Source organism: Natator depressus, chromosome 6 (genome assembly GCF_965152275.1).
Source record: "Natator depressus isolate rNatDep1 chromosome 6, rNatDep2.hap1, whole genome shotgun sequence".
Classification (NCBI taxonomy): domain Eukaryota; kingdom Metazoa; phylum Chordata; order Testudines; family Cheloniidae; genus Natator; species Natator depressus.
Genome location: NC_134239.1, coordinates 42,465,172 through 42,487,921, shown reverse-complemented (window position 1 = coordinate 42,487,921; position 22,750 = coordinate 42,465,172). Strand labels below are relative to the sequence as shown.

Sequence of the window (22,750 nt, the reverse complement as noted above, 5' to 3'; positions counted from 1 at the left end):
TGTGTGTCGCGGACTGAAAGGCAGCGACTCTCTAGCCTTCCCGGCGGCCTCGGTGCTCTGTGGCGCGCGGCGAGGTTTAATGGCGGCCACGAGTACCGCGGCGCTGGTGGGGGGCACTCGGGAGTCGGGTTCTGGGGTGGCGGCACAAGGGCGGAAGAAAACCTACGGCAAGGTACGGGGCGGCGGGGGAGGCAGGGTTTGGTGGAGGGAGGCTCTGAAGCGGGAGGGCCTTGCGGCGGGCTCGCAGGAGCGGGGAGTCGGAGGCGAGGGAGGGTCCAGTGCGGCTGCCTCGAGCTGTGTCTACACCCGGGCTAGGCCGGCGTGGCTGCGCTCGGGGAGGGGGAAGATTTCTTCATTGCCCTGAGCTCCTCCGTAGCTGGGGCGATGTGAGTTTTGAGGGTAGACCAGGTCTCGGTGTCTGCCCCGCTCCGTTCTGCAGCAGGCTGCGCGCAGGGGCATTTCCCCTTCTTTTGAATGAACTTGCTATTAACTTTGGTCTCTTGGTCTTGTATTATGGAATTGCCTACAATGTACCTCTTTGTCATCAGCAGTGCTTCTGTGAGTTTGTCTCTAATAAACCTTGCTTTGCTCCACGTTTTGTCTCTGTATACAATTTACTCTAAAAACACTGATTTTTCCCTAACCCTGCACCCAAGTGATTAAATAAGGGTCAAAAGCAATATAAAGCCTACTTAGAATATCAGGGTTGGAAGGGACCTCAGGAGGTCATCTAGTCCAACCCCCAGCTCAAAGCAGAACCAGTCCCCAATTTGTGCCCAGATCCCTAAAGGGCCCCCACAAGGATTGAACTCACAATCCTGGGTTTAGCAGGGCAGTGCTCAAACTGCTGAGCTATCCTTCCCCCCAGTAGTACAATACTGTGATAGTTTAGATAGATAGGCTTGAGCTTTCATTTAAGTAGCATTTGCCAAAAGTAGTGGCTGATGCTGTCTCAGCAATAATGCACATAAAACTTCAGACATCCAAAAAAGCTGGCTCTAACCAGTACCACTGTTTGGATATATAGGAGCAGCATGCTCTTCTACTATAAATAAAAAGCTGCAATTTAATATGCCTGGTCTCTGTCTATTTGGGAATGGAGAGACCTGAAGTTGCAGCTTCTGGCTGTTCTCCCGTTTTCTCCTCATAACACACTGCTATCAGTCTAGTTTTATTTCATTTCTTGCCACCTTTACTTCAGTTTTCAGCACTTGTTCCCTGCTTTCCCACTGCACTACTCCTTCAAGTGTTCTTGGCTTAGCTTACACAAGTGCTTCATTGTGCCTTGAGCATCTGCGTCACACATCACTTTGAGCTGTTTCAGTTTGCACTGTTCAAGCAGTAAGTGCCAATTAGGAAAGCCTGGTGAATACAAGCTTTACTAAAAAATAAAATAAAAAAATCTCTTCTATTATTGTGTGAAATTTTGTTCTGTTCCATTTTGCATTGAGAGCTATTCTAAATTAAAAAGAACTGTATATACTTCTTCCTTTTTCCAATTTGGAAATCCATCAGTTTCTATGTGTGTGCCAGCGATTCACATATAAATCAAAGGAACGAGAACTAAACTTATTGTCCTATAAACTTTGTATTATTGTTGAATGCACAGTTGTGTCCCATTTAAAAGGTGCTTTCTCAAAGCAGAGTACAGTTGGAGCTTCAGGTAGTGCAATCCTCCATTATTGTGGGTGCCTGCCAAGAATAGCAATCAGAAAACTGGATGGAAGTTTCATTTTAAGGAAAATAGATGCAGGTGAATAGAAAATACTTTTAGTAATCTACTTTATTATTTCAAATTCAGCTTCCAAGTATTCAACTTTTGAATGCATCTGCAAAATTGGGAACCTGTTTAATTATATATTGGCTATGTAATATGTGCTATTTTTAATGTAGCAGGGGCCGGAATCATTCAGAAATACACACATAGTGAAGGATCAAACAAACAAAAGCTTTTTTTTTGTCCAGCACATAGTGAAACCTAGACTACCAGTATGCAACTTACACCACTGCCAGAATTATTCATTGTCTATTACATTTAACCCAAAACACATTTTTGGTAAAGGCCACAGAAGTAAATGTTTTATATTTTATATAAATATTTGATTTTATGGTTGTCTATTCTGATTCACTCTAAAATGTAATCCGTAAAGTGTAAGATAAAAATATCCAAAAGAACTGCTAGACAAGTATCCTTAAAAGTGATAAGCTTAAAGCTCAAAAAAGATTGGAAATCTTAACATAAGAAAATGACCAGTGCAGCATGTACTAAAGTAAACCCTGACAAGTATCTGAGTTGTTATATTCTCAGCTGATGAGTTCTGAAAACAAAGTCAACAGTTTATATGCCAGCCATAAGACTTACAGCTTTAAAGGCACACTGTCAAAGATCAGTTCTGTCTGGGGAAGAAATCACTTTCTATTCCTCAAAGTAAACGCTAAAATTCTTATCATTCAAAAAAATTGGAGGGGGAAGTATTGTGTAGTTTGTGTACTTTGTTCACTTGATAGTTCTTCATTTATAGCCAGTTTTGTTCTTTTGCCTAATGTAGTCAGTCATTTTGGCTGGTTTCTGTGGCTCTCCTAAAAAGCAAGGGAGGGGAGAAAAATATGTTAAATAAAAATAATTAGGAAGTTGTTGCGGTAAAGCCACAAAAATTGACGGGGTCCTGGATCTAATTTTAATTGGCTGAATTTTGGTTTGACAATGAATGAAACAATAATGAAAAAATACAGATAATCTTCCTATGCCACTAACGCTAAAGACAAGTGTAAGCTAATATGTAGAGCAGCGTTTTCCAAACCTTTTTGGCCACGGAACACTTTTTAGCCTATTACGGAACACTTATAATATTATTTTGTAGTCGTTTGGTTTTCAAATAAAAAGTTGCGTTATTTATGCTCAAATATATTTTATTTTATAAAACAAAGCAAAAATACAAATTTATAATAACTTGAACTAACAATTTCTAACTGGATAGCGCGTACAAAGTGGTACAAAAATCAAGTGCAAGAGTCAAAATTAAATGCTAGATTCTTTCACGGAACACCTATTCACATCGTGTGGAACACCCGTGTTCCATGGAACACAGTTTGGGAAACGCTGATGTAGAGAAATGGGAGTCTCTGATGTCATGCCTCTACTCCAGCTATATGAACGTTTTCAAATGAACATACAGGTTATACTATAAGAGCTTATAAATTCTATGAAAGTGACCTGCATAAGAATTTGGAATAAATTTTTTCAAAGCTCATAAGTCCCCATTGGTTTCCAAATGTTAGGTAATTGTAGAAACCCAGGGTAATTGCATGAATTTCAGTCATGCAGACCTTAGGAGCTCTTCAGGGCCAGAACGTCAATCAGTTCTCACAGAGTTAACTTGACTTTTCAGATAACCAAGAATTTTGGTTAAACAGAGTTTAGATAATCTATGTTTGACTGTAAATACATTCCTTAAAATACAGGATTGAGGGCTGCAGCCTGAAATCAGTTAGGCAAATAGCCAATGCATTTCAAATATAGCCAACAAAAACAAACTTGCTGCTCTTAAAATGAAAACCGCATATATTTCTCAACCACTTGAGTAGTGTCAAGTTTTTTTTTTGTTTGTTTTTTTTTACTGTTGCCATAGCATCGAATGCTGTTGCTGCGGGTCCTGGTATGTCTCATGAATTTTTTTTAAAAACTCAGAAAATTAACAGAGCACTTCTTAATTGCAAAGCCTGCAATAATACACAAACCAAGGCACAAAAACGTTCAGGAAAAATGAATATAGTAAAAACTGTTATTCTGTAGTATGTTATTACTTCTGTCTTCAAACTACTATAGAATTGTGCACTGGAAACTGGTTCGATGCTCACTGAAAATAGTGCCCTAGAAAATCATTTGGTTTTGGATTTTTACTTTTAGAAACAACTATCTCATGCAAGACACCTGTGAACTGTGTCTGCAGTGAATAAATGGTAACATTCTGATGTGTTCCTCATTTATTCATATTTATATTTTAACTGTAATTAAATTTTTAATATACATTTTGAACATATAGGTAACATTGATGTTAGGTTTAGGAAAACTCTGAAGCATTACAATCAAGGGGATTTCTGCTGCAAAAATGCTGCATGCAATTGATTTTCATGGTCTCTGTTTTTAAAAGATATATTATCTAGTCATTGTCCTGTGTCAAGAAACCTTTCTAAGCTTTAGACACTTAAAAATGACGCTAGCAGCTTCTGTATATTGGTTAGGTCTGGAACACTTCTTCATTAAATATTAGTTTTTATTGTTGCTAGAATATTACATTTTGTGTGCTGAGTATCTTGCTTTTATTTTGTTGGAAGCGATAACTCAAGTAGTTCTAAAATACCTTTTTCCAGTGTACAGCTGGCTTTTGATATATATCTATAAATAAAAGATGGATAGTACTGTCTCCATATTTAGCAAAATGTGTACACTTTATTCTTGTTAATGTTTCCCAATTTATATATTTGCCTAATTCTTTATACAAAAAAATCATGTGGTTGAATTTATAACTTCAAGTTAAGTTTATGTTCTTAGTTCAAGATTACTTGTGGGTGGGCTTGGCATTTTGAAAAGCAAATTAACTCAATATGAATGCTTCTTAACCTTTTGGCTTCAAGCACACGCAACTTTCACCATTGTGTTGCACTAGAAAATCTCACAAAGCTTTTATCAGACTCTTCTACACTTTTAAGGGCTAATGTTGGGCTTGCAACTAGCTTCGATGTGTGTATCATACCAAACGACAGTGTATCTAAGATAGTACACTTGGAATTTGTACTTTTCCATAGATGAGTTTAGATATTTAAAGTAGGTCAACATTTACCATAGATTTGAATACAAGCCTCCCCCCCCCAAAAAGAAATATAAATATATACTATAGCTTAATTTCTGAATAAAATCCAATATATCTGAGCCTTATCAACTATAATAAAAGGAAATAGTACACTAATATTTCTTAAAACTTAATTTTAGGGTTTTTTAACACTTGAACCTAATCTCTCAAGCTCACAGATAAAGGTTTGCAGCACAAATCTGATTGATTTTAATGCTTTCTCCAGGGTGATCCTCATAGAAACTACTAAAGACTGCAAAGAATTGATTCTAGGCAAAGTAACAGTGAAATAGATTATACTGATCAAGTAAGATGGATCCATGTTCAGTTGGAATTCAGCTCCAAACTGCTAATGAATGTCATAAGATATACTATACCCGTCATGCTGGCTTCAAGACTAAGCAAGATCTATCTTCATCCGATCTGCTACTACTTCAGCTTAGGACTGGAGTGACTCTTTCTGAGAACAATACAATCTGCTTCCATCATGCAAAAATTTACATTGACAGATTTGAAGATCTGCAAAAATCATGTTGTGACCCATTTAACATACACAGGAAAGTATCAAAGAAAAACTTACGCGCAATCGACTTAGATGATGCAGCTTTTCTAAGTGCCAAGTTTGGAAGACAGTTTGTACCTGGTTGGAAGCTTTGTCCAAAGTGTACACAGATAATCAATGGAAGTGTGGATGTTGACCCTGAAGATCGCCAAAGAAGGAAACTTGATTCAGACGTATGTATATGGGTCGATTTTTCACCCCTCTAAACTCTACAAGTTAATGGGGTGGGGCTTGATTTGAGTCCTACATAAAGAAAGCTCATAACTTGTTTCCTTAAAATGTGAAAGTGTTAATTTTTTTAATGTACGAGAGATAATATTTATAAACCTTCTTTTGAAAAATTCACCAATTTAATGGGTATGTGCTTTAAAGGGAGACCATCAATCTTTTGTTTTTATACTAACTTTTTTAAAAAAATCTACTTTCTTATAGTACTGTCATTAAATAGTATGTGTCCTGACATTTTAGAAAAAAGAAAGAGGGTTTTCTGCTCCCCTGTAGATGTGTGTAAAGGTCTTTTCTTGGGCTATTAGCTAACACATTCTAATACGTTACTAAAATCTAATGTAGACAAGGCTGGATGTACTTTTGATGTACTAACTGATCCTGTTTAAGACCACACTTTTCCCTGGGTTTTAACGCAGCTAGCTCAGCATGTGTTAAAATGTACACTGCCTGTCTACAGTAGATATTTAGAACATGTGTAAGTCCTAGTCTAAGGCTATGTGTACACCGGCAAGTGAAAGACAAAACTTTTGTCATTCAGAGATGTTAAAAAAACACCCTCCCGCAAGAAAAAAGTTTTGTCGACGACAAGTGCCAGTGTGAACAGCACTTTGTTGGGAGGAGAGCCGAAAGACAGCGGCTACATTGCGTGCCTTTTAGCGGCCCGGCTGTAGCAGCCCAGCCATGTCACTTAGAGCTGCATAATGTAGACATAGCCCAAGTCTTAGTGCTGCTAAATTACAAAGAAAATTTACAAACTGAAAAATGCTGGCTTTTTTGTCATGATAAAGTATTGTCTAATCCAGCAGTTCTCAAAATTCATTGCACCGTGACCCCCCTTCTGACAACAAAAATTACTACACAAGCCCAGGATGGGGGACCGAAGACCGAGCTCTGCCACCGCGGGCAGGGCCAGGGCCAGGGCCAAAGCTGAAGCCCAAGAGCTTCTGCTCTGGGCAGGGGGCGTGTAACCGTAACCCTGGGTAGTGGGGCTTGGGCTTTAGACTTCCTGGGGCCCAGGGCCAACACCAGCCTTGGAGACCCCATTCAAATGGGGGTGCGGCCTACTTTGGGGTCTCGACCCACAGTTTGAGAACCCATGATTAATCAAACAAAATCTGAATGACATATTAATTGCAGACTTTTTCTGAAGTATTGCATACTGCACAGAAATAATTCTTACCACAAAAAATTTACTGGAATTGTTTATGGTGGACTGAGTCCATGATGTTGTGGTCTCAGTCCTACAAGGTTACTGTACTAAATTTGGCACATTTGTACAGCCAAACTTGACAAAATGACTTATTGTGTTACTTATCTAGAAGGTAAACAAGACAAACTCATTTTTAGAAGGGATGAATCCTCCCTTTGTGTACATACGTTATTTCAGAAATATGGCACGAAGTTTATTTTTATTAGTTTTACTGTATATCCTCAAATGTCCAATATAATTGGTTTAGGAATCTCTGCATTTTGACTTGTCAATATCTGAGGCACTATCCAGAACACGTCCAATCTCTTTTCATTATAAAAATTCTCATCAAAACTTTAGTGGCATCATGGGAAAGTTTTTTAAATTCTGTTAATCATCTGATGTAACTATTTAACACATTTAAAATTACAAGCCATTTTCCTGTACATATTAACTCTTTTGGAGAGAATTGCTTCTTGATCCAGTGAAGTGAGGAAATGGAGTTGGAAATTTTTTTTCTCTTATGTATTCAGAGGTTATAAGAGAAGAAATAGAAAACAAAGGACTTAATGGGAATAACACCAATATATTAATTTACCATTTTCATCATGTTAAATGTTAGCTCGATTTAAAAGAAACTAAGTTTGGTGCTATGGGAGAGAAGATTGACCGCTTTAGAAGGATTGTAGGTTATGCTTCTAAGAGAAGATAGCCTTTGAAATTTAGAAGCAGCTGCCCATGTAGCTATAGAGCATAGGTGGGCAAACTATGGCCCACGGGTCACATCCGGCCCGCACGACCCTCCTGCTTGGTCCCTGAGCTCCTGGCCGGGAGGCTAGCCCCTGGCCCCTCCCCTGCTGTTCCTCCTCCCCCGCAGCCATGCCGCCAGCGCAATGCTCTGGGTGACTGGGCAGCACAGCTGCAGAGCCGTGGCCTGACCCGGTGCTCTGGGCAGCGCGGCTGTAGCGGCACCAGCCACCGGTGCTGCAGGCAACGTGGTAAGGGGGCAGGGAGCTGGGGGGTTTGTTAGTGGGGCAGGGGAGTTCAGGGTGGTGGTCAGGGGGCAGGGGTGTGGATGGGGGCGGAGCGGTCAGAGGGGAGGGAACAGGGTGATGAATGGGGGCAGGGGTCCCAGGGGAGGTCATGGGACAGGGAGAAGGGGTGTTTGGATGGGGCAGGGGTCCCGGGGGGGGCAGTCAGGGGGGGGGTTGGGTGGGGCAGGGGTCCCGGGAGGGGCAGTCAGGAAGGGGGGGTTGGATGGGGCAGAGGTCCTGGGGGGGGCAGTCAGGAAGGGGGGGTTGGATGGGGCAGGGGTCCTGGGGGGGGCAGTCAGGAAGGAGAGAGGGGGTTGGATGAGGCAGGGGTCCCGGGGGGGGCAGTCAGGAAGGAGAGGGGGGGTTGGATGGGGCAGGGGTGCCGGGGGGGCAGTCAGGAAGGAGAGGGGGGTTGGATGGGGCAGGGGTCCCGGGGGGGGGAGGGGAGGCTGTCAGGAATGAGAGGAGGGGTTGGATGGGGGGGCCCGGGGGCGGTCAGGGGACAGGGAGCAGGGGGTGGTGGTTGGGGCAGGAGTCCCGGGGACAGGAATTGTCAAGGAACAAGGGGGGATGGGTTGGATGGGGTAGGAGTCCTGGGGGGGGGGGGCAGTCAGGAAGGGGGGGGTTGGATGGGGCAGGGGTCCTGGGGGGGGCAGTCGGGAAGGGGGGTGGGTTGGATGGGGCAGGGGTCCTGGGGGGGGACAGTCAGGAAGGGGGGTGGGTTGGATGGGGCAGGGGTCCCGGGGGGGGGGGCAGTCAGGAAGGAGAGAGGGGGTTGTATGGGGCAGGGGTCCCGGGGGGGGCAGTTAGGAAGGAGAGGGGGGGTTGGATGGGGCAGGGGTCCCGGGGGGGGGGCAGTCAGGAAGGAGAGGGGGGTTGGATGGGGCAGGGGTCCCGGGGGGGGGGCAGTCAGGAAGGAGAGGGGGGTTGGATGGGGCAGGAGTCCCGGGGGGGGGCAGTCAGGAAGGAGGGGGGGGGTTGGATGGGGCAGGGGTCCGGGGGGGGGGCAGTCAGGAAGGAGAGGGGGGGTTGGATGGGGCAGGGATCCCGGCGGGGGGGGGCAGTCAGGAAGGAGAGGGGGGGTTGGATGGGGCAGGGATCCCGGCGGGGGGCGGGGAGGCAGTCAGGAAGGAGAGGAGGGGTTGGATGGGGCAGGGGTCCCAGGGGGGTGGGGGGGGAGGCAGTCAGGAAGGAGAGGAGGGGTTGGATGGGGCGGCCCGGGGGCGATCAGGGGACAGGGAGCAGGGGGTGGTGGCTGGGGCAGGAGTCCCGGGGACAGGAACTGTCAAGGAACAAGGGGGGATGGGTTGGATGGGGTAGGAGTCCGGGGGGGCCATTGGGGGGCAAGAAGCAGAGGGGGTACGGGTCAGGGTCCAGGCCATGTCTGGCTGTTTGGGGAGGCACAGCCTCCCCTAACTGACCCTTCATACAATTTTGGAAACCCGATGTGGCCCTCAGGCCAAAAAGTTTGCCCACTCCTGCTATAGAGCATTCCCCAAAACTATATTTTAACAACACATCAGAGCCTTATTAGGAAAGGGTTAGAGGTCAGAGTGAGAACCAGAAAATAAGAACCCTTACAATTATTAAAGTAAGACTTATATTACTATTTATTCATATAACTTGCATCACTAAGGGTGGGACAGTTACTTTGTGTAATTGTTTTCTTTTAAGATTCAGATTGTCCTCTGCTGATAGATGCAGCACTTGGCCTCAGCTTTGGGCTTAACAGTTTACTTGAGGCTTCACAAAATCCCAGCTTGATTGTCAACTCTCCTATGGATTTGGTTTGGTATTAATATTTAAAATGAAAATTTCTATCTTTGTTCAGGGGCGAACAGCTAAAGCTTTGAAGTCCTTGCAGTTTGCTAATCCAGGACGACAGACTGAATTTGCTCCAGAAAGCAGTAAAAGGGAAAAGAGAAGGCTACAAACAAAAAGCACATCAGTTAATTCTGACAGGTGGGCTGTTTACTATGTTAATTCATATTTAAAATTTGGGATGTTTGGATTGTCTCTCTTTTCTTTTTTTTTTTTTTTTAAAGCTTGGAGGAGTGATGACAAAACTAAGCCTTTATTATGTAGCCCAATCTCATTTTTGAGATAGCCTATTAATTTTGTTTCAATGTATAGAATATTACAATAAAATATTTTTGTCAAACCATGCTTTGAGATTATAATAGAATAAAATATTAGTTAAAACATGGCAATTGACTGAATTCAGACATAGCAACTAATTCCATGTATCATTATGCAAAGTAAAAGTCTGACAGTAGGCAAAACAAACTAAGCCAAATAATGCGGGCCTTATGAGAGGGAAATATTCATGCGACTGATCGCCTTTCATTGTATTAAATTCAATATAATTCTTGCCACACTGCTAAAGCATAAAAAAATGGATATATAAAAATAAATAAAAATCTGCCAAGTTAGAAAAGGGTCATCTATCAACTTGGGCAAGACCCCACAACTTCAACTTTTTTGAATGTGATTTTCCCACAGGCACACTTGGCTTTTTTTCTTTTCTCTTTTTTTTAAAACCACACTTTTTGGATTGACTAGAATTAACTAGGACATAAGCTCTGAGTAAAGTGTAAAAGGAATATTTCCTCAGCTGTCAAAAGTACTTCATGTATTGTTGTGTACAGTCTCTTGAAATGCAGCTATACCTGTTGCAAAAGATTATTTTACTGTGTATTCGGAAAGTGAATTGCAAGTGGCTTAATATGGAATGATGGTAAGGAAGAGATTGAGAACCTTCTTGTTGAGAACCTCTGTTCAAAAGAGCTACAAAAAATATGGCTCCAGTTTTCAGAGGTCAAATTTTAATGTACGTGGTTGACAATAAGCAGTGGAGTATGTGTAACTTTTAGAATGGTTTAGTGTTAAACCTTTCAGCACAAGAAAATTGCTGACATAGTTTAATTTCTCTCTTCATCCATTGCTAACTATTTGTAATCAAGTAAACTGGAAGGTCTTCTGTTATGAATGCTGGAAGTAACACCTGTTTTTCATTATACAGGCAAGTAATCCCAGCAAAGAGTAAAGTCTATGATAGCCAGGGACTTCTGCTTTATAGTGGGATGGACCTCTGTGACTGTCTTGATGAAGATTGCTTGGGATGCTTCTATGCTTGTCCCAAGTGTGGTTCCAACAAATGTGGAGCTGAATGCCGCTGTGATCGCAAGTGGTTATATGAACAAATTGAGATAGAAGGAGGAGAAATTATTCGCAATAAGCATGTGGGTTAATTTATAAGTATTTGTGTTGCATTCCAATACAGAATTTGATGGTCTAATGAAAATCAGTGGAACCTGTCATAACACACATGAACAGTCTGTTCAGACTTACAAATTCATTGTTTGATATGGTTTAGAAAGGTTGTTACTCATACTAATTGTGTATTGTCACACTTCATTCCACCTTGTACTCATCCATGCAAACCAGCAAAAAGGCTGGAACAATGCACTGCTTGACTGTTCAGTAAGAGTTTGAAACTGAGTGGCTGGTTAAGTGTTAAAAGAAATTTGGGATTAGCTGCTGCATATGCCCTGCTCTGTAGAGAAGGCTCTTTCTCCATGCATCTCTTCTTTCTCACCTCTCCCCTTAAAGACTTGGTGTTCATGTTTGTTTTTACTATCTTTTAAAAATAAATGTAGTCTCTTTAAGTTTAAAATGTAAGCAATGGCAATCGTGACCAGTATTAGCAGGTGTATAACAAATAGTAAATGCTGTATTTTCTAAAATGAGTTTTGGGACTGTTATAGCACAGTTAAACATCTAACAATATAGGGGCTAAATCAACATGTTCATTGCACTGGTTTGCTATAAATATACTTTTAAAAATATAAATAAGCTCTGTCCTAATTATTTTAACAGTATTTACCACTTAGGGGGTGCTCTCTCACAGATGGCAGTTGATAGTTTCTGCTAGTTGCACCATTGGAAAAGAACTAATATTTCAGGATGGGGAAAATCCTGACTTTAACACCAAAGGTATAAAGACTGTCAGCACTGCTTTTACAAACCCATTGCTTTGGAGCTTGATAACTGGGATGTTTGTTTAAAACAAAAAACCCTTTCCTGAATGAAACTTGGCATATACTGTGTCTATTCGGTTTTGAAATAAAACTCAGTAACTATCTGATTCCTAATGACAGGAGCACAGTTATGGAGGCAGGACTCTGCAACACATTGTTTAAACAAATCTTTCCCAGGTAACCTAGATGTGGTTTGTCTTCTGTTTGCTTTGTTTTGTTCGTTGGGGTGGGCAAAGGATGCCTTTCTTTTGAAGATACCTTAGTATTACAGCACATTTGCTGAGAATATTTTTGATAGCATTTGAGAAGGCTAGATCATCTTCCCTGCTATAGCTACTCTGTGCATCCAGCTTAAACAGTCACTTGCAGATTCTCCCTAGATAAATGAATCAGAGCAGCTTAGAATCATATAGTGCTCTTACAGCCCCTAACTCCCTCTCCCCAGCCAGGTTACTAGGTATGGCCAGTTGCTGATGCTGCCCCTTGAAACTATGGATAGCTGACAAAATGTAGAACAACCTGAAGGCTGCTCACTTACACTGGGGAACTGGATCAGCAGTGGGCAAGAGCAAAGCCATCTTTGCAACCTACTTCCTAAAGTGAACTGGGTGAGCAAAAGCTGAATCTGGCATACAGTTTACGTTTGTGGTCGTATGCATGTGTGGCATCTGGATTGTAGTGGCTTCCATAACATTTGTTATCACAAGCCTATGATAGAATTGCTTCTTACTGTTTTGCTTCTCTCTTCAGCTACTGTAGGGGATCATAGCATAAAGAAACTACTTCATGATATATTTCCGTAACCATCTGCCAGATTTAATATCTAGTTTTACACACAAACATTTTTTTCATGTTCTTTGGAATTTTCACTGCATTGACATAATTTGATGTACTGCTTTACTATAAAGTCCTACTTGGGTTCTAAATAGCATTATTTAAATCATTTAGACTTACAGTTAATTCTGTAGTAAACAAAAATTCAACATGGCTAATCCATGGTAGACTGAACTGCATACTTTAATGGCTTTTTTTGGTAAAGGTTTACAGATGCAGCTGAAAATAGTCCAGATGTCTTTCCTCTGTTGTTTAGACTAAAAATAGCCAAACTGCTGTGCAAACCAATTGAGTTTAAATAATTTCAACCAAAGAGTAAATTTAGTATACCTAGTTTTAGACAGAATTAACATTTCACATCTGAGTTTTACAAAACTCCTGTAAATTGAAATTTTATAGTAGAAATGCTAATAAATTCTTAACAAGTTAGACCTAACAGCTATACAGTTGAACATAGCATTGTTTTTGAATAAGAGAAACATAGGAAAATCTTGTACAGTCTTACTGTAGCTTCAGACTTATTTTGTCAAACTTACATATTTTTGGACTGATTTGCATCAATTTTGCTCAAGGATGCCATGTAACTGTTGCCTTTTGAAGGATTTTCTTGGTAAAATTTTGTGATAGTGTAATTTTGCTGTTTAGTACAGGGGTTCTTGGGACAAATTTTTTGGTAGCCTCAGAGTGTGGCCACTAACTCTTTTCCCTAAAATACTTAATTACTGTTAGAAAAAATAAATATACACATATACATGTCCAAATCATTGTAATTTATTTATTACTAGCTAATAAGCATGTTGTGAAAAGTGATCTTAACAAACATACAAGTATCACTTTTCACAGCAGACATACTCAGCCCCGGCAAGCCTGGGGACAAATTAAACCCTTGATGTGGGAGAGGAGGGCCAAGGGAGGCAGCAGGGGGCTGCAGCCTGAAGCTCAGTGGCTGGAGGACGTAGCCCAGAGCTGCACAGCGGGGAGCCCAGGGCTGGAATCTGAATCCCCGTGGCAGGAGCCTCCCCCCGGCAACCTCAGGGCTGAAGTCCAAAGCCTAAGCCCCACTTCTCTTGGGAAGGTGAGGAACTCATTGGCTGCCTGCTTCTCCAGCATTGTGTTCCAGGTGTCTCCGGGGGAGGGAGAGAGGGCAACCCTGCTTGTGGCCCCAGTAACCAACACCAAGGTGGTGCATCCAGGAACACCAGGGAGGGGCTGCTGCTTTGCTCTCTTCCCCCCCCCCCCCCCCAAAACAATCCAGGAGGTGTGGCCGCATTTGAGAAGCGCTGGTTTAGTATAGGTATTTTCATTTCCAATAAATGATGTGAAACTCAGGAGGTTTGCAGCTGTAGAACTAAGATTCAGATTTCTGGTTGGTTGGATGTAAAATTACTGTTGCTAACTTCATGGGGTTATGCTGACATCTGCTGGTACTCATGAAATATTAAACTCCAAATGAGACTCATGCTGCATTTTAATCTGCTTGCTTTTAAGATAATGTTGGACGTTCTTTTCTTTTATCATTGGATTTTTGATTCATGCAATACTAACTATGAAATAATTCACTGAAATGTAATGTAAAAAAATCTCTTGGCCTTTCAAGTTCTGGTAAACTTTCTGGAGCATTACAACATTAAAGCACAATCTTACTCCTTACACTCTCAACTTTATCAGAAGTCTTGTAATTTTTGTTAATCAAATGCAAATAAATATAAATGACAGCAACTTTTAACTTGTCAAATGTACTTAGTCTTTCCACTTACTGCTTCGATAGTAATGTTATATAAATTTTTAACGTTAAATGAAGGGTTAAAAATTGTCTTCAATTACCATGCAACTAAAAATAATATGGCTAGTGTTAGAACAATTCACTAGAAACACTGGGTACTTTGAGTGGTCGCTTTAGTCAGGAGTGCCTAACTGAAGGCTGTCCTTAGTGCAGGTTTCACTGTAACCTTCTAGGAGGTAGCCTCATGGGATTTTGTTTCTCTACTCAGTTTCATTCCTATCCTTATTGAAGTCTAAAGATTATATACTGTCTGATCATGAAGGGGCATTCTTGAATTTCTCCAGCTTCAGAAATCCGAAAATATTTGTGTGGTTACAGCACTGTTTATGGGATAAAGGTTAAATTAAATGCTCAAAGTATAATCATAATTTAAAATGCAAGCCTTAATCATTGATTTGCTGGTCTCAAAAGATTCACAGTGGGTAGTGAGTCTAATTTCTGAAAACCTGCCATTTTGTCACAACATGAAGAGGTGCAGACCAGTTGGAAGAGAAGTGAGGACCCCGTGATCCCCAATGTATGCTGTTCTCTTGGGACTGGGGATTCCATGAGATGCGCTTAAGTTCACTTTTAATTCTTCTATCGGGACTAGGGTTTGTCTTCCTTTCCTTTTTTTCCTTTTCTTTTCTTTCCTTCCCTTGGACGTTTGGGGGATCTGCTGGAACTGAAGGGTAAACCTATTTGGATTGGAGATGAGGCGCACATTCATACAGAAGAAATGCTGTCAGGGACTTCCTATTGTGATGTTACAAAGTGCAGAGTGAGAAGGCAGGTAAGCAAATGCTGAAAGGGCCAGCCTTGCTCTTTGGTCTGCCCTGCTCCACGGTTGTGGAGTCCAAATGAATGGTGTCTGCTGTTAGCTGAATAATGCTGCTGAGATGACAATTTACATTTCTTCTTCCTGAGAGGAAGAAACTATCCTTCCCCGATTTTTGCCTTACAACATATCTGCCCAATAGCTTTCCTTCATCAGTCAGAACCTTCCAATCAGACATTTAATAAGTAATTTCATCTCTAATTCTGTACCAACCTCCTCTCCTCATAGTGCATTATAAAAATGAGAATTCTTGCTTGTTCCTTTAGTCTTTCATGCTTGTAGTGGGAAGAGCGAAGACCAGTGAGAGTGTAAATAAGGTGGCGTGCAACATCAGTCTCCTATCTCTGCAAAGGAGAATGGAAAAACTTAGTCTGATTGTGTTATGTCAGAAGCACTTAGCAATAGTTAATTGTGGGGAAAAAAATTTCAGGCGGGCTCAGTTGTATGAATCTTATAATCTTTTACCTTTATCAGTGATCATTTAAAAATTTTCAGTCTGCTCCTCTTCTAGTTTATGCAGGAGGCTCACAAGCAGTGCATATTTCTTTAATGAAACTCTATATGATACCCAGGCTCTGTAAGCTCGTTTTGTAACTATACTTATTATTCTATATCCTTGAATGCACAGTGGTCCAGTATCCTGGAAGTAGATGAGCTCTATAACATGAGGTAACAGTTGCCTGCTTGCTTGAGCAACCTGTAAAATAAGCTCTTCCCTGCTGCCTATACTGTGTTAGTAGAGCTGAACTCAGATACCTCAGTCAATTGTGAATCTTAAAAGATCATTTACCATTGTCCTGAGGCCTTCAGTATCTGCTATGAGAAGTACCAGGCCTGACACTGGTGTCATGTAGTGGAATGAACAGCATGCTAAAGAGAAGTGTCTGAAAGTGTGTACATATAAAAAGAGAAGCTATGGTCATGGTACAAGGTAGGAAAGCAATGGCTCTCACATCACCTATAGAAAGTAGCCTGCTGTCTCTAGATTGTGGTAACATTCATGCAGGCCATAGTGGAAAGGTGCAGGAAGAGGTTAAGAAAAAGACAACAGGCTAGAGTGAAGCAGTGTTGGCAATAGAAGAAATGGACACAACAGTTTGAAACATGCCCATATGATGAGCGGGAAGATGTTGGCATAGGAGACGATTGTTGCATTCAAGCCCCATCTCCTCCACAATATGCTGTGCTAATGGGGATGGTTTCTTAATACCTGTCTTTCCAAACTGATACCTTTCATGGGGAAGACTACAATGCAAAACGTTTTCCATTGTGGACTTCCCTGTGTTAAAGAGCTTTGTCAAACTATATTGAGGGAGGGCAAACTACAGCCCGTGGGCCAGATAGGGCTTTCAATCCAGCCTGCAAGATTGCAGGCCCGTGGCGCAGTGGGGCTAAGGCAGGGTCTCTGCCTACCCTGGCTCTGTGTCGCTCCCAGAAGTGGACAGCACCACATCCCTGTGGCCCCTGGGAGAAGCGGGGGCAGAGGGCTCTGCGCTGCCCTCACCTGCAGGTACCACCCCACACAACTCCCATTGGCTGGGAACAGGGAACCATGGCCAATGGGAGCTTCAGGGGTGATACCCACAGGCGAGGGCAGCATGCGGTGGAGCCGCCTGCCCCGCCCCACCCCCAGCAGCCACTGCCGGACATGCTGGCCACTTCTGGGAGCAGCACAGGGCCAGGGAAGGCAGGGAGTCTGCCTTAGCACCAGCGCGCGCCACTGCCACCCTGGAGCCACTTGAGGTAAGTGGCGCTGGGCCAGAGCCCACACCCCAAACCTGTCCTGCACCCTGCCCCAAGCCCCCTAACCCCCTGCCTTGAGCTCCCTGCTGCACTCCATGCCCCCTCCTACACCCCAACCCCTTGTCCTGAGCCCCTTCCTGCACACTGCACTCCCTCCCACATTCCAGCCCCCTACGCCAGCCCTACATTCATGGCCCTGCATACAATTTCCCCACCCAGATGTGGCCCTCAGGCCAAAAATTTTGCCCACCCCTGCTATAATCTGCTTGCACTCCACTGTGCAATGGCATCTACAGAGACAGATATGGAGGATTTAGCTCCACCCATTGAAAGTCAAAGATGGGCTTGGTTTTCTGTGGATATCTCGAACACTGAATCTGTCCAGACAGTCGTAATGTTGTCCTATCAGTGGATGTACCAGCCCCAGCTCTAATCTGCCCTTCTTGCAGTTCACTTGTTGGTGTTGCTAGACACGAACCTCTTCATTACCTCTATCTTGTAGTCATTTTACCATCTCAGAAGGCTCTGAATGATGTTTTAATTTCTCCCCTCATATGCATCCAGGTTGTCAAACAGCAAACTCCAGAAGCTTTAGGATACAACAGTCTAAACGGATGGCAGGTGTACATGCTGGGAAATGGTCAGTATGAACACTGAGGCAGTGGATTCTGGGATTTACATAAGAAATCCCATAATCCTATGGAGAAAGGTGAGAAAGCCCTTACAAAAAGAACCCCTATTTTAGGTGGTGGCAGCTATGAGGCACTATGCAATAGCTGCCAGGAATGCACTGAGACAAGCAAAAGAAAAAGTGGTTGATGCAAAACACCATTATGATGGCATATCTAGCTGTTGTGTGGATATAAACCAAACTGTGTACTTGTAAATGGTTAATTTGATGATGCCGCTAAGAAATATCACAGCTGGGTTTGCTGCCACAGCTGTATTGCAATGTGGATGAACCTTTTACCTGCATTTCACTGGAAGTCTTGATAGAGCAAGCACTTAGAAAAGACTCCTATGCATTTTTTCCACTGCCAACATCATACAGTAACTACAGCCTAATACCATTTAAAAAGCAGCATTGGCAAATTACCACAGTCTGGTGTCTGAGATATCAGTCTTTCCATATGCTTAAAGTACTGGTGAGATACATGGACATTTTTAGTGCAATTTTGGTTCCTTGTGCTTTTTTCAAAAAATCTGACAACACTGGTCAAACAAATGGTGATTGGGAAGATTATTTAAAGAGATCTCTAGATTCAAACAGGAACCTATCCTTGCAACAAAGCCCATTGACAACTCTGTCCACATATCTATTCAAGGGACACCATCATAGGACCTAATCACATCAGCCACACTATCAGAGGCTCGTTCACCTGCACATCTACCAAAGTGATATATGCCATCATGTGCCAGCAATGCCCCTCTGCCATGTACATTGGCCAAACCGGACAGTCTCTATGTGAAAGAATAAATGGACACAAATCAGACGTCAAGAATTATGACATTCAAAAACCAGTCTGAGAACACTTCAGTCTCCCTGGTCACTCGATCACAGACCTAAAAGTCGCAATATTACAACAACAACAAACTTCAAAAACAGACTCCAATGAGAGACTGCTGAATTGGAATTAATTTGCAATCTGGACACCATTAAATTAGGCTTGAATAAAGACTGGGAGTGGATGGGTCATTACACAAAGTAAAACTATTTCCCCATGCTTATTCCCCCTCTCCCGTCCCACCACCCCATTACTTTCACCTTCTTGTCAACTGTTGGAAATGGGCCATCCTGATTATCACTACAAAAGGTATTTTTCCCCATGCTGATAATAGCTCACCTTAATTGATCATTCTCATTATAGTGTTTATGGCAACACCCATTTTTTCATGTTCTCGTTGTGTGTGTGTGTGTATCTATATATATCGATAAAATCTTCCTACTGTATTTTCCACTGCATGCGGCCAATGAAGTGGGTTTTAGCCCACGAAAGCTTATGCTCAAATAAATGTTAGTCTCTAAGGTGCCACAAGTACTCCTGTTCTTTTTACTGATACAGACTAACACAGCTACCACTCTGAAATCTATGCCTTGTGATTCTGTAAATGAATCAATACAATTTATTAAATTGATGAAGTTTAACAATATAGAACAGACTTCCTTAACTTGGCTAAGTTATACTGCATTATTAAACTGAATAATATGAGCGTATAAACTTCCAAATTGTCAGCTTTATCTCCTCATTTCAAAAATTCTTCATTTTGTTCCAAGTCAGACTTTATTACTAATCCTGCTAGATTAAAACATGGTTATATCTTGGAATTTCTCAGTCTTGCTTCATCTATAAATCTCTCAAACAACTAACAGCATGCATAAGCTTTTTTCCCCCATCATACATTTACAGTATTGAAAGATTATTTCTTCCCATCCTCACTTGAAACTAACTGTATGTTGTTAAGGTGAAATCCACAATTTTTCTGATCTACTATATGGCTATGACTTAAAATTATGTCCTTTATAGCATAGTCCAAAAAACCCACTTTTGTTACTCTTATAAAGAACAGAAAAGCAAAACCTTTTATAAACCAAGTATTACAACCTTGAATTCCACATGCATTAAAAATATAAGGCATAATGACAAATACATGTAAGTTATTGTGTTTAAAATTTGTCATTAGAAAAAGTTTGCAAAACCAAAACTGGTATAACATTTACACAGGTGCCATCTAGACAGAGTTGATGTACTCAAGGAATTAATTACAATGAAAGAGCAAACCATTTCATGTATGAATAACACATGCAATACACATCAATTGAGCTATGCAATGGTTAGATGGTCCTGATTCATGATACTTTCTCTGAATACAATAAGTTGCATACTTTTTTTTATCTCTCACCTGTACAATATTCTGAGTTTGTTGACATGAATACTACTTTAGGACTGATCTAACTTCTGAAATCAATGAGTGTCGTCGATTTAAGTAAGTTAGATCAGGCCCTGATAGCTGAGATGTGATGTGCCCTATTTTTCCTGGTGGAGTTGATGTTTTTACCCAGTGATAAAACATTTCCTGGAATGCTGTCTGTTTAATTGATTCAGCAGCTAATGCCTCTACCATGGGTATAGCAGATTCAGGTAATTAATTATTGAGAGAAGGGATTTTGTCAATGTCTGCCAACACCTATGCTACTGAAAGGCATAACATAAATAATGCATGAATATATCTCAGGGAAATGAGTTGGGGGTGAAAGTGAATGATACCTCCAGCAACTAAAGAAAAACAAGATCCCTCTTCATAAATGCTCTTTTTTCCATGAAGGGATTGTATAAACTCCTTTTACAAATAACCAATATTAACTGCCACCTGTCAGCTTTTTACAATGTTGCCCCCCCTTCCTTCATAAGATGGTCTTGGTCAAATTTTAAAACATTATGGATGCTTTTTTCATTAATTGACTTTTCAGGCTCATGAAATAAGACTGCATAACACTGTCTGAAGCTGGGCATTTGAGCTGGGCAAGCTGAACAGGCTTCTTCTACCTGTAATGATCTACAAATACATCTCAAGCCTAACCTTAAGCCTCTTTTTTGGCAGGAGAATCCTGAAACTGGAAAAACATAGACTTAGCGTTGAGCTGAAGTTTGGGCATTTAATAATGTGGATAAATACCCCGGTGCAGATTGAAGCTATTAGAATTATTTCACTTATGCCCTGAGCACACTTTGAATCCAAGTTTCCTGACGTGAAAGGTCCTCTGATGCCTTCCCTCATGGAATAAATTGAGAGGTACTTTCTTCAGCAAAAACTGACTCCAGCACGGGCACTGAGTGAGGAAAAATCTTTGAGGAAAATAATTAGGGGAAGACTTAAGGTTGTGCAGGAAACCTTAACTTCAGTATTTCAAACTTCAGTTTGAAACCTGAATTTTTTTTAACCTTTTTTTTGCTTGGTGGTTTTGGATTTTGTTTATAGACTCCTATAAATATTTTACAGTACAGAACTGAAGCACAGAGATTAAGGGCCAGGTTCCAAAAGAACAGAAGAGTTGGGGCACTTAAAGCAGCCACAACGGTATGCCTGGATTGGGTACACAGTTATAGTTACACAGATTATGTGGGCAATTGTACATTTTGATTTTGTTTGTGTATGCCCTTTTGAAAATCTGTCCGTAAGGGACATGAACACCTTCACATACGGATGAAACCAGAATGAGAAAGCATGAATTCTACTCTTAATCCTGTGCTCAAAGCAAAGAGAGAGAGATGTGCATGCACACACACAATCATTTCATTCCTCTCACCTGATTTTGGAGGCTTTTTTTTTTTTTAAAGGAAGATGTCTTTCCAGGTTCTGGGTTATTTTTCATGTTTTTATAATTGCCAGGTGTAAGATATTTTCCAGTTGCTTTCTCAGTTGCATTTATTAAAGTATAGACATCAGAAATCTCACTCAGGCAAATTTTCTATTGCATTCAGAGGGGACTTAATCCAAGGTTTGCCATAATCTAAGTAACTTTCCCCAATAATTCTTCTTTATGAGATGCTCTAAAAGTTTTGACTCGCCTTCCAAACTGACTGATCATGTTGGGAAATGAAATTGATTAGGATAACATGAATAACTTTATTTTAACACAATCCTACAATTGGATCAAGGGTTAAAAGCATCTATAATTTTTAAGTATTAACATAAATGGGATAGTCAATTTAAAAGTCACAATTTGTTGGAGTGTGTTTTTTGCCTTCTATTGTTACAAGTGACACCTAAAATTACTGTAATAGAAAAAGAAACGAGTAACAAATGTTTACCTTATTTAGGTTTATTTACTTCTTGTATTTGATGGCAATTTGTGCCTAGTCAACAACATTGATTCCCAATAGAGAGCTATTCAGCCAGTCAGTCAGTTTAAATGGTTACTGATGTAGTTGTTTCACACACAGCAACAGGGAAGAGAGAAACCATTTTAAAACCAAAAAATATAATAGTAACACCACAAAACTTTGTCGGGAAACTGACACCAAGGGCACTTGAAACCACTTTTACTCATTTCATAAACTGGCTAGATTTCAAGTTGCAGTGTCCTTTCATGCGCAAACTATAGTAGGAATGCTATAGAAATAAGTACCCGCTATAATAATAATGAAGCTTCATGTCACTGATTATTTTTAGTTGTTTTTAACCTCACCAATATCCTTTTTAAATGGACTAGTTCTTATGTTTTATTATAGAGTGGCAGGGCTTCTCTTAAATCCAGCAGAGGGCATTGTTTTACTACAAACATGAATAGTTACATTCCTAGGGTTAGCATAACACTACGTGCTTGCAAGCACAGTGTACAATGAGACTCCACATGGGTTCAGGGGTCCACAATAGTGGAGCAATTCAGGATTGAAACCAAAGGCAGGAAATGAGCTTGTCATGTGGGTACGGTTGCAGGATCAGGCCCTGTAGATTGGTGCAGTTTTAAGTATGAGGTTAATGTTAAAATCACAGAGAAGTCAAAATGTTTTATGCTTGCTTTGTGTACTTTGATTTATTGTCTCTGTTTTTCAAACTTGCTGATGGACCTTTAGCCTTTCAAGACAACATCGATGTAGGTCTCCTTTTAAATGCAATAGATTTGCAGTGTCTCTTAACTTCACTGTGAAATAATGGTCATAAACCTTT

The 22,750-nt window shown here is 41.2% G+C and overlaps 1 protein-coding gene across 1 annotated transcript; it reads left to right on the top strand.

The window, feature by feature from the left end:
- The first annotated feature begins 40 nt into the window (after positions 1 to 40).
- ARL14EP (ARF like GTPase 14 effector protein) lies at positions 41 to 14,451 on the top strand. The gene is made up of 4 exons (XM_074955156.1): positions 41 to 172; positions 5,077 to 5,585; positions 9,695 to 9,825; positions 10,886 to 14,451. Exons 2-4 carry the CDS (start codon positions 5,163 to 5,165, stop codon positions 11,112 to 11,114), a joined length of 783 nt encoding a protein of 260 aa, XP_074811257.1. The 5' UTR covers positions 41 to 172; positions 5,077 to 5,162; the 3' UTR covers positions 11,115 to 14,451.
- The last annotated feature ends 8,299 nt before the right edge of the window (positions 14,452 to 22,750 follow it).